The sequence below is a fragment of the Podarcis melisellensis genome (genome assembly GCF_964234715.1).
Source record: "Podarcis melisellensis genome assembly, chromosome: 12".
NCBI lineage: Eukaryota > Metazoa > Chordata > Lepidosauria > Squamata > Lacertidae > Podarcis > Podarcis melisellensis.
In genome coordinates, this window is record NC_138544.1 from 52802162 (window position 1) to 52814655 (window position 12494).

The 12494-nt window shown below is 48.9% G+C and overlaps 1 protein-coding gene across 4 annotated transcripts in view; it reads right to left on the reverse strand.

Annotated features, from left to right (window-relative positions):
* Window positions 1-1538: 1538 nt before the first annotated feature.
* The window catches only part of CRHR2 (corticotropin releasing hormone receptor 2), a 202015-nt gene continuing 191059 nt past the window's right edge, over window positions 1539-12494 (reverse strand). For all 4 annotated transcript variants that reach the window (XM_081882589.1, XM_081882591.1, XM_081882590.1 and 1 more), the window contains one exon: window positions 1539-4244. In XM_081882589.1, the coding sequence (XP_081738715.1) occupies window positions 4104-4244 (141 nt within the window). In that variant the 3' untranslated portion in view covers window positions 1539-4103. The remainder of the gene's footprint in view (window positions 4245-12494) is intronic.

Genomic DNA, 12494 nt, shown 5'->3' on the forward strand with positions numbered 1-12494 from the left:
CTGCTTCTGCCAACCTAGCAGTTTGAAAGGACATCAAAGTGCAAGTAGATAAATAGGTACCACTCCAGTGGGAAGATAAATGGCGTTTCTGTGCGCTGCTCTGGTTCGCCAGAAGCGGCTTAGTCATGCTGGCCACATGGCTGGCTCCCCCGGCCAATAAAGCGAGATGAGCGCTGCAACCCCAGAGTTGTCCGCGACTGGACCTAACGGTCAGGGGTCCCTTTACCTCTGCGGTGTTAAAAGAGCCGAGGTATGGACTCAGCCCTCTTGGGGCAGGCTTCCAACATGGCAACTTCCGCCTTAAGGAGGTGGTGGAGTTGCAGGCTCTCACGACCCCTCCACATGTGCAGGGGGTGGGTGGCCAGCCCTGTGTGACTGGGGGATTCCCGGCTGTGTCACTGGCCAGGCCGACCAATCTGGTTGGTCTGAGGGTGTGGCCTGCCCGATAAAGGCAGGACGCAGCCAGGAGATCTCTCTCTCTCTTTCCGGCTTCTAGCTGCTCCGGTTTTCCCACCCTCCCGCCCTTTAAGATTTTCACCTCTTTTGACCTTGCTATGGACTTCAGTTGGTCGCCTTGGATCAAATCTACACTTCCAGGTGCCATAAGAAAGCTGCAGAGATAGTGCAGGATAGTGCGCACCCCGGAAATTATCTTTCAGCTTCTGCCTTCTGGAAGACGGTACAGGGCTATAAAGACTAGGACTAGCCGCCTGAGAAACAGTTTCTATTCAAATGCGATTTTGGTTTTAAACGCCGTGTAATGTAGTCTCTATGGCAGTATATTGTATTTAATTAAGGGGTATCAGAGTTTTCAGGGGGCTAACCAGGCTGGGATAACTGGTATAGCAGGCTTGTTGGTTTCTGAATGTCTGATGTAGATTTTCAATTTTGTTGTTCTGTATGGTACAATGACAATAAAGATTATTGTATCGTTGAGGGGCCTGGTAGGAATTTTTTCCACTTGGCAAATTGGCACCAGCCACTTGGTTTTCGCCTACCTCATAGCAAATTGTCACAACTTTTTAAGATTTGGTGGTTAAGCATTGGAATATTTCTGGAGAAGAGAAGAGGGGTAGCGGCATCACCTGCCCCACATATTGAAGGGTATTCCGTTAAAGGATTCTGGGGGGCGTGGCCCTGTCCGAAGCCTGGGGAGATGAGGATCTAAGGCACGACCCCTATTGGTGACCCCAGGGGGAGCTCCTAGTTGATGTGCATCAGGAGGACTCCCCCTACTGGTGGTTAACCCTTTCCAGACTCCCTGCAGATGGGCTGGAGTCAAATATAGTTGGTTAGATCCAATGCCTAAGCCAATACCGCTCATCATCTGTAACCAATAAAGTTGTGGCCTTTTTTTAGCCCATTAACCTTAAATATTTGAGTCATGTGTCTTTATTCAACCAAGGGCGGGGGGGGGGGGTGTCGGGTCGGGATCTTGCCACACAACCCAAATCGTGTTCCAGCCAATAAACCAATGCTATCCCCGTCTTCTTTCCGGTTAAACAACTGCAAGAACAAAACTCTCCAAAATCCATAGAAACCCCAAAACAGAAGAAGTGTTTATTATTGAAAATATTTACACCATATCGTCAGTGTGACATAAAAAGCCCCCGAGGATTGTCTACTGCATTCCCCAATGCAGACGAGACACTCTTGATGCAATGCAAGCCTCACAGCTGCACTGTCACCACCATCTTTGTATCGTGCTTCCCTTTAGAAAAAAACAACAACAGCTCATTTCTGAGCCTCCCTCAAAAGAAGTTGAGAAATCTTTCGGTTGTCCTCTTTCCAGGGAAAAGCAAAGGCAGCTGAAGGAGCTGCCCAGCACTCCTTCAAAGCTCAGTGATGAAGGAGAGGTGAACAAAAAGACAATCAGAGAGAGAGAGAGAGAGAGAGAGAGAGAGAGAGAGAGAGAGAGAGAGAGACTGACTACAGAGACGGTCCATTCAAAAGCTTCGTCTGCCAGCAGGGCCAGTATGTAGCACGGAAGGCAAATTCTGCTCCCAAGACCTTGAAAACAGTGGAGAAGATCCGTGTGCAGTTTCTAACCCTCCATTCCCCACATTTCCACTTCTTTTTTTTGGAGGGTGGGGAGTGTTGTCTTGGACATTGAAACAGGCTTGTAAATCGCCAAGCTAAGTGAGCTTCACCTCCAGGCCACTAGGAGAGGAAGATCACAAGGCGGCTAGATCTTTTGTTGCCGTTGCATTCAGGTTACCAGTGCTCCACAAATGACGAAAATAGGGACACGAAAGGCCAATGGACAAACGTGAAATTCTTGAGGGCTAGCGCCTTCTTCGGGCTGTGATTTGCAACCCACACAGGTGGCAAGGGGATGGGGGAGTAAGGCTACTGAGAAGGGTGAGACATTCCCAGATGGTTATTTCTGCAGGACAATTGCACAGTTGCTGGTAATAGGGTGTGTGTGTGTGTGTGTGTGTGTGTGTGTGTGTGTTCTGGATCCCTGCCTTTTAGGTGGGGCTTCTTTTGGGTGGCTGATGCAATATCCCAGCCCTCCAACCGCAGTATTGTATAGCCCTGGAAATGTGACTTTCCTTCTGGTAGCTTGGCCCCAGTGTTCCCGATGGGTGGAATGTGGTTGTGTCAAAGCTGCAGCGGTTTAGAGGTGGACCTAAGGTGCCATTACTGACCAGTAGCACAGATCTTACAACTTGAAACCACCCAGAATTGTGAGGTCGTGTTTGTGTGCGTCAACGTTAGAAGTTGAGGGCTGTTCCTCAAAAGCAGCATCCTTAAAATAAAATAAAATTGGCACAGAGCTTCAAGACTAGGATTTCAAGACTGTTCAATAGTAGGGAAAAGACCACCTGGTAGGGATTCCTTAGCTGTGATTCTGGCACGATGGGCAGTTGGTTTAGATGACCGTTGGGGTCTCTTCCAACTTTAGATTTCTTTGGCTCTAGGCCCAGAGCTCACTGGGAGCAGATAGGCTTTGCTTTAGGAGGTCCTTGCATCAAGGCAGGGCTAGGATAGGCCCCAATCCAAAACCCTGGACAGCCTTGGCCGGTCAGTGTACACAATACTGTCCTAGATGGACCATTGGTCTGCACTGACGCCAGGCAGCTTCCCATGTTCCTAACCACGATTCCTGCAGCCACTTTTGCTTTATAAATAAAATAAATAAGGCGGCAGACTCACTCGGGATTTAAAGCTGAGTAAACTTGCATAGGATTGGCTTGTTAGTTTTCGAAAGGCAATGGTCTCTCGCATATTATCCCTTCATTTAGCAGGATCCCAGCAAACAGAAGTTCAGGGTCTCCCTGAAATGAGGGTAGGTTCCCTGTTACAATGGGATTGTATGGGCCCGTCCAGAGATTCCCCATGACGGCCTTGGCCCAGTATATCTGAAGGAGTGTCTCCACCTCCATCGTTCTGCCCGGACACTGAGGTCCAGCTCTGAGGACCTTCTGTCGGTTCCCTCCCTGCGAGAAGCCAAGTTACAGGGAACCAGGCAGAGGGCCTTCTTGGTGGTGGCACCTGCCCTGTGGAACGCCCTCCCACCAGATGTCAAAGAGAAAAGCAACTACCAGACTTTTAGAAGACATCTGAAGGCAGCCCTGTTTAGGGAAGCTTTTAATGTTTGATGGACTATTGTATTTTAATATTTTGTTGGAAGCCGCACAGAGTGGCTGGGGAAACCCAGCCAGATGGGCGGGGTATAAATAATAAATTATTATTATGGTTGCAGTTCTCCTATTTGGGTTTTCAAAGCATAGGGTATTTCTGGAGGGGAGAGTGTGGGAAAGCAATAAATGGAGAACACAGGGCTGTGGCACTCCCTCCGAAGGTTGTGGACTCTCCTTCCTTTTTAAGCAGAGGTTAGGTGGCCATCTGTCATGGATGCTTTAGCTGCGATTCCTGCATTGAAGGGGGGTGGGACTAGATGACCCTCAGGGTCCCTTCCAAATATATAATTTTATTACTCTACCACATGGACGAGGAGGAATTGTGACAACCAAGGGGTTAAAAAGAGAAAAAAGAACACAGGGAGAAAGAGTATTTTTCTGGTGTGGGAATGAGGAGGAGGAGAAGGAGGAAAGAGAACAAAACTCCATAGTCAGCTGGTGGTTGGCTGGGGCTTGTCACACGGCAGCCGTCTGCTTTATACTGTGAAAACTAATCCTTGTCGGAGAGGTTGGGATGGACATGGCTCGAGCCACGCGGACTCGAAGGGAGTGGTGGTCTTGCCAGCGGTGCCATCTTTTCCGGGCTGCAGAACGTACCTAGTGGGAAGGAGAGAGAGAGAGAGAGAAAGAAGAGAAAGAGAGAGGGTGAAAGTCAGCAGCGAGTCAACGGTGTGATGCAGCAGCAAGAAAAGCTAATGCAATTCTAGGCTGCATCAACAGTCAAGGGTAGTGGTAATTCCCACCCAATTCTGCCTTTGTCGGACCCCACCGGCAGCCCTGTGTCCTCTTCTGGGCAGCCAAGCTGGAACATGTGCAGAGGAGGGCAGCCAAGATGATCAAGGGTCTGGAAACCAAGCTTGATGAGGAACGGTTGAAAGAGTTGGGTATATTTACCCCAAGGAAGAGGAGTCTGAGAGCAGATACGATAACCACCTTCAAATATCTCAAGGGCTGTCACACGGAAGAGGGAGCAAGCTTGTATTTTCCTGCTCCGGAGGGTAGTACTAAATATCAGGAAGAACTTTCTGACAGTAAGAGCTGTTGGACAGTTGAATGGGCTCCCTCAGGAGACAAGGGCGCTGCGTGCAGAGGGACAGGGTGGCCGTAGCCCCAGGCACATGGCCGCGATGGCCGGCTGGGCTCCCTCAAGCATGGATGGGTAGGCAGGCAGGCCGTGCAGTGTGGCCCTGTAAACTCTCCATGCCCCAAGCCTGCCTGGTGGTGAGAGAGAGGCCCCAAGCCTCCACACCCAGCCCCTGGTCCTGCCTGATCCCGCCACCCCCAACACCAATAAAGGACGCAGTGCCACAGTCAGGAGGCAATAGATTCTCCTTCCTTGGAGGTTTTTAAGCAGACATTGGGTGTCCAACTGTCATGAATGCTTTAGTTGAGATTCCTGCATTGCAGGGGGCTGGACCAGGTGAATCTGGGGGTCCCTACCAACTGTGTGGTGGGGTGCGGGTGGCGCTGTGGGTTAAACCACAGAGCCTAGGACTTGCCGATCAGAAGATTGGCGGTTCAAATCCCCGCGATGGGGTGAGCTCCCGTTGCTCGGTCCCAGCTCCTGCCAACCTAGCAGTTCGAAAGCATTTCAAAGTGCAAGTAGATAAATAGGTACCACTCTGGTGGGAAGGTAAACGGCATTTCCATGTGCTGCTCTGGTTCGCCAGAAGCGGCTTAGTCATGCTGGCCACATGACCCGGAAGCTGTACACCGGCTCCCTCGGCCAATAAAGCGAGATGAGCCCACGACCCCAGAGTTGGCCATGACTGGACCTAATGGTCAGGGGTCCCTTTACCTTTTCCAACTGTGCAATTGTACGAGACTGTGTGTTAGCGGTAATTTCTTTGCTTTGGGGAGGAGCTAACCTAGAGGCCAACTGAGCAGAGGGACTTCCTCTCATAGCCCCGTGAATCTTGGTTGTGAGACTAGGATTTGGTCGGGAGCGGGGACAACTGTGGCTCAGTGGGACAGCATTTGCCTTGCATGCAAGAGGTTCCTAGGTTTGATCCCCAATACTGTCTCTAGGCAGGGCTAGGAAAGACCATGGGGAGTGCTCTGTCCATGTGGACCAAGGCCAGACTACATAACTTGCTGACCCCCCTTTTTTTTGCCTCTGGCATGTCACCCCCAGAAGACTGCATGTGAACAAACATGGGCCTCAGATCTAAAAAGGTTCCCTGCCCCTTAGCAAAGGGCTTGCTGAGTAGACATGCCTGGTCCTACGAATCTGGTGGTTCTGATTTCTGATGGATGCTTTTGTAACAGCATATCTCCTTCCTGAGCGAGGCCTGAAAAGCTTCTCTCAACAGTGCTGTGCGGGCAGGTGGGTAGCTCATCAGTTAAATCGTGATTCATAACGGGCTATTATGACAAGCAAGCTCCCAGGCTGCTGAATTCGTAATAAAAGCCACGCGTACAATGAGGCAGATTGTTGCTTGGTGCTCCTAAGACAATCTCGCTGTTACAAAACCTGCTGCTTAGAGAGAGATTTTCCAGGCTATCAATGCTGCACGTTCACTCACTCACAGCCCTTTATGGCTGACTCATCACATAGTGTCTTTCTACAGTTGAATACATAGCTGATTGCAAGTTCAGGTTTCTCAGAGCTGGCATATCGGGACTACATATAAAATCAGCCACCTTGGGCGAGGTGGTACCTTCTCTGCGGAATCGAGATTTCCCAAAGATGAGAACCGCATTCCACACTGCCTTATGTACAGTGTCTATTGTCTAGTCCCAAACTTGGGTCTCCAGCTGTTTTTGGACTACAACTCCCATGATCCCTAGCTAGCAGGACCAGCGGTCAGGGACGGTGGGAGTTGGACTGGTTACTTGCTTGTTGCCCAAATGTCCCCAAGTGACTCGGAACACATTTAGAAACATAAACACGTTGCACTATTAACAGATTCATACAAAACACCTGCAATTCACACACACAACATACACAAAACAACAGCATCCCACCCTCAAATGGCAACAGAAAACTTTGGCAGCACATAAGAACAGGGTTGAGGGACATCGGTGGCGCTGTGGGTTAAACCACAGAGCCTAGGACTTGCTGATCAGAAGGTTGGCAGTTCGAATCCCCGCAATGGGGTGAGCTCCCGCTGCTCAGTCCCTGCTCCTGCCAACCTAGCAGTTCGAAAGCACGTCAAAGTGCAAGTAGATAAATAGGTACTACTCCGGTGGGAAGGTAAACGGCGTTTCCGTGCGCTGCTCTGTTCGCCAGAAGCGGCTTAGTCATGCTGGCCACATGACCCGGAAGCTGTACGCCGGCTCCTTTGGCCAGTAAAGCGAGATGAGCGCTGCAACCCCAGAGTTGTCCACGACTGGACCTAACAGTCAGGGGTCCCTTTACCTTTACCTTTAAGAACAGGGTTAAACAGTCACCACCTTGCTGCTCAAGCCTTAGCTGTGCAACTCCGATTAACATGTTAACAATATCCAGTCCTCCAGCAGCACAGAAATAAGCATAAAATCCAGCTGCTAAAAATCCCTGCGCACACACACACAACACGATTGGATCGCTGTATTTCTATTTGAGTGTAAGTGGCTTTGAATACTTTTAGCAGAGAAGAAGCTGAAATAGTCATTTGCCAACCAAAATAATTATTTTATCTTTTGCAGCGGACTGGAAGCTGTGATGACACCTCTGAGGTGAGAGTTGCAAGCTTCAAAACCTCTCGGATTTGATCAGATATAAGAGCCTGGGTCTTCCGTGACCTGAAATGTGAGCTGCAGGCCATGTTTAGCACCTGCTAAAAAGAGCCTGTGGTTTGCTTTTCAGAGCTCCTTCCTGACAGAGAGGAGAGGGAGGCAAAGCAGGTGTGAAGTCACAATGGAGAGAAGAAGAAACTGCTTCTTCTTCCTGATATCCCTCTCCATTATCTCTCTCATCTAGTGTAATCTTCCCTGGCAGCTTGAAGGCAGAGGGGCAAGGATGGTTAGCTGCCAAGGCAGAGAGATAATCTTAAACAACAGAAAAGGACAGAAAGCCCATTTTTGTGTGGTTTCCAGCTGGTAGGGGAGATTAGTTAGAGGGCAAGGAATGAATGGATGTGCTTTCTGCCCTGCAGAGCTGTTGGTTACAACTAATGCTCTGTAATGATGGGATGGCAGGTATTGCTGAACGATTTCCCCCTGCTAGTGTTTTGAATCACCAAGGGATTTGCCCCCTTGCTTCCTCAAGAGAAAATACATCAATTATGGGCACCACATAGATGCTTATCTATAAACACCGCTGTTATAAATAAAAAAACCCAGCTTGCTTCAGATGGATCGGAGGAGAAATGGCTGGACTCCTTTTTCTCCACGGCTGGAAAGTGGCTGTCGCTCTTAATTCACGCTAGGAGGAAACAATTGAATCTGCTGGCGAAACGTCAGAAGTAGTTGATTTGCAGGATTGTTTTTCCACTCAGATGAATACGATGTATTCCCTTGGCATGGAAAAGAACTGCCCCATTTCCCAGATGCGATGGGAGCAGATAAACCTACCCTCCAGCTGTCTGTCTAGGTCGGCCTTCAACAGGTGAGTGCCCTGCAGATGTTTCCATTGCCATCTCCCATCAACTCAGTTTTGCTGGCTGGTGCTGGCAGGATTTGCAGCACAAAACATCTGGAAGGCACTGCCCTTGCAAAGGCAATTGTATAATCTCTCCTTTGTAAAGAAAGGGCTTTTATTTATTTTAAAGTATACTCTGCCTTTCGATTAGACGCTTACAAGGCAGCTTACAAAAAAAGAGAGTTAGAAACAGCGGACACTAAAGGCAGCTTACGTAACAAAACAAAAACGAACCCTCTTCCCACAAGCACATAAAATGTTAATCAGCCCAAAACCTGGTTACAGAGAAATGTTTTCGCCTGGCGAAAGGGGAGGGAAACTTTAACAAGCATACATGCGGTGCTTAAAAAGGCACAGGAGTATAGGAAGCCTCCTTATACTTCCTGGAGTATGGCAAATATATTGGAGTGGTGTGCCAAAAGAAACAGTCTGGCAAAAGCACATCAAAGTGCAAGTAGATAAATAGGTAAGGTAAGCGGGAAGGTAAACGGCGTTTCCGTGCGCTGCTCTGGTTCACCAGAAGCGGCTTAGTCCTGCTGGCCACATGACACAGAAGCTGTACGCCGGCTCCCTTGGCCAGTAAAGCAAGATGAGCGCTGCAACCCCAGAGTTGGCCACGACTGGACCTGATGGTCAGGGGTCCCTTTACCTTTTTAAGGTTGCCTGGTGGGGACTGGTGAGAGAAAGCAAGAGGATGCCCAATGCCTTGTGATGAGAGACTTCACTTAGAATGAGTTTTGAGCCTCTTGGGCAGAGGCGGCCAATATGGAGCCTGTCAGGTGTTGGATTTAAACGCCTATCAGACGCTGACAGCGTGGCTGGTGAACAGGGATGAGGGGTGTTGTGGTCCAGGAACATCTGTAGGGCACCATGTTGGTTTGCCCCTGCATTAAATTGATATGGGAAAAGGAAGTTAAAACTGGCGACAACAGGACCGCCTCCTGTTCCAGGCTGAAGTCTGCAGGGTTTGCTTTTGAAGAGTCCAGGGTATGGGACCTGAGTGTTCAGGACCACGGCCAGCTCATTCTGGGCTGGGAGCTCCATGCAAGCGAGCCTAAGTACAGTTGTACCTCGGGTTAAGTACTTATTTCGTTCCGGAGGTCTGTTCTTAACCTGAAACTGTTCTTGACCTGAAGCACCACTTTAGCTAATGGGGCCTCCCGCTGCTGCCACGCAATTTCTGTTCTCATCCTGAAGCAAAGTTCTTAACCCGAGGTACTATTTCTGGGTTAGCGGAGTCTGTAACCTGAAGCGTATGTAACCTGAAGCATCTATAACCAGAGGTACCACTGTACTGATGGAAGGGTGTTCGAAGCTCTATTTCCTCAGAGGGAAGCTCTTTCAGCTTAGAAAGGCCTTTCCAAAATAGTAAAACATCTTGGAGGTCCCGGGCCACAGGGAGGTTAGGCTAGCCTTGACCAAAGCCAGGGCTTTTTTGGCCATGGCCCCGATCTGGTGGAACGCTCTGTCCCAAGAGACTAGGGCCCTGTGGGACTTGACATCTTTCCGCAGGGCCTGCAAGACAGAGCTGTTCCACCAGGCCTTTGGCCAAGGCACAGCCTGACCCCTTCTCTCCTTCTGTAATCCTCATAGAACTCTAGCCCAATGGTTGCCATTAATTTGACTCTGAATTGATTTTAGAATGAATTGATTATAGAATGTATTTCAATTAATTGATTGTGATTTTATATAAACTGTGTTATTTTTACTGTTGTTAGCTGCTCTGAGCCCGGCTTTTTAATTATTATTATTATTATTATTATTATTATTATTATTATTATTAAAGTTATAGGTTATCCGGCTGGATGACCACAAACATTATGACTATTTCTGCTGTACAAGGCCAGACACACTCCTTCTCCTAACAACTCTGTGCAGTCTGTCAATAATAATGGTAAGGATAATATTCTGAATATCCTCATCAGTGTACATCGTTGTTGTTGTTTTCTTACCTCAAGGGAACAAAGAAAGATCCGCGTCCTAAGGAAATTAAACCTAAAGCTTGCAAGGCAAAGGGTGAAAACCAGCAAATGTCCCCATTTCACAGATAGGGAGCTGAGGCCCAGAGCTATATGGGCCACAGCACCAAGGGACTCTCTACATCACTGCATGGGGAAATTGAACTCATGTCTCCTTGCCTCCAGCCCACTGCTTCAAACTACATCTCATCTTGACTATATCTCATCTTGCATTTAGCATGGTGGTTTCTTATTTTTCACTGTAAAAACCTTACATGAGGGATTCCAGCTCTGAATGCTGAAAATAATAATAATAATAATAATAATAATAATAATAATAATAATAATAATATATACCCCACCCTCCCCAGCCAAGACCAGGCTCAGGGCTGCTAACACCAGGTATAAAAACAATTTATTAAACTACAACTTAAAAACAAGATTAAGATACAACATTAAAATGCAGCCTCATTTCAGTAGAAACTCTAATCAAAAACTTTGGGGGGATGAAAATGTCAAGTCTTCACCAAGGCCAACTATCCAGACTGGTCCTATGTGGGCCAGAAAAAAGCCAGGCGAGTCCCCAAATAAGAGTTCCATCACAGAAGGAGAAAGGAAAAAGGAAAAGAAAGATGCAAGCATTTTTCTCCCTCAGCCTGTTCTCTCTCTCTCTCTCTCTCTCTCTCTCTCTCTCTCTCTCTCTCTCTCTCCTCCTCAGCCTCTGGCAAACTTTTTGAAGTGCACCTGGGGAATGGAATGGAAAAGAAGTGCAATTTGCCCCTGATGGCGCTGACAGCGAAAGTGCAGCAGAGATTCTGGGAATGGCATAAAACTATATTGGGAGAAGGCAGGTGGCGTTGCAAAGCACCCTGGAAAGCCCTGAAGAAGGCAGAGCGATGGAGCACAGATGCTGAGGAGGAGGGCGACTTCACAAAGCAAAGGTCCTTTGCATGCAAAGTTTAAACCTCTGTCCCACGGGGCTTACACATCCACCACTGGCCTCTCCCCATTCCCTATCCCCAGGTAACCATGCCGTGGCAGCAATTGGCATGGAGAAGGAGTGGTTTGCATCAGGAAAGGACGCAAGGGGAAGGGAAGGCTTAAACCAAACACTCGCCTCTTTCCCCCCAAACTCCTCTCCAGCTGCTGTGATTTCATTACATTTCAAAAATTCATCCTACTGCTCTTCAGCACAACAGCATTTTGTTGTAAAAGCTACTTCCGACTTCAGGAGGAGGTGGTGTTGCAGGTTTCATGCCCCCAACATGTGCCCGGAGGCTGGCTCCGCGCGATCAGGGGAATCCTCGGGCCATGTCATCCCCTGAGCTAGCCAATCGGCTGGCTCGGGGTGTTTGGCTTGCCTCATTTAAGGCAAGCGCGGACCGGGATCTCCCTCTTTGGCTGCTCAGCTACGTTGGTTTTCCCACCCGCCCGCCCTTCAAGGTTCCCCTTCTGACCTTGTTATGGACCTTGGTTGGTCGCCGTTAAGGGGCCTGGTAGCAATTTTTTTCCACTTGGCAAATAGGCACTGTCCATTGGGTTTTCTGCCTACCTCGTAGCAAATCGTCACAACTTCTTGGTTTGGCGGTTAGGCATTGGTAGGGGTATTATTATGTAGATGTGTTGGGGGGGAGCACCATCACCTACCCCAAATATTGAAGGGTAGTCCGGTAAAGGATTCTGGGGGGTGTGGCCTCATCCAAAGCCTATGGAGGCCAGGGCCTAAGGCGCGCCCCCAAGTGGTGACCCCGGGGGAGTCCCTAGTTGATGTGCATCAGCAGGGTTCCCCCTGCTGGTGTTAACCCTTCCCAGTCTTCAAGCAATCAGGCTGAAGCCAGTTAGTTGCATAGGACCAATGCCTAAGCCAATACCGCTCTTACCTGCAACCAATAAAGTTGTGGCCAATTTTAGCCCATTAACCTAAAATAATGGTGTCATGTGTCTTTATTCCTACAGGGGAGAGGCGGGAACTCGCCAGGCAAATTATAAAACAGGGTACAGGAACCTTTTTAAATTTCAGGGCTACATCCTACCCCCAAAATGAGCCTCCTGGGAGGCCACATGCTCATGGCGAGTGGAGTCCGAAAGAACAGAGGGCTGATGAAAGTAGCAAGCAGCAGGAAATCACACGGAGTGAGTTGTAGGGAACTCGTGATTAGCAATACAGGATCCGCGCAGGAGTGTCAGGCCTAATGAGCACAGCAACTCATCTCCGGCAAGTCTTGCCCCCATGAAGACCAAAAGTCCCCACCTCCCCACAGTTGCCTACGTCTCCACCTCTCCAGGGTTTCCCCGAAGCAATCTGATACTATGCCTGTGTGCCTG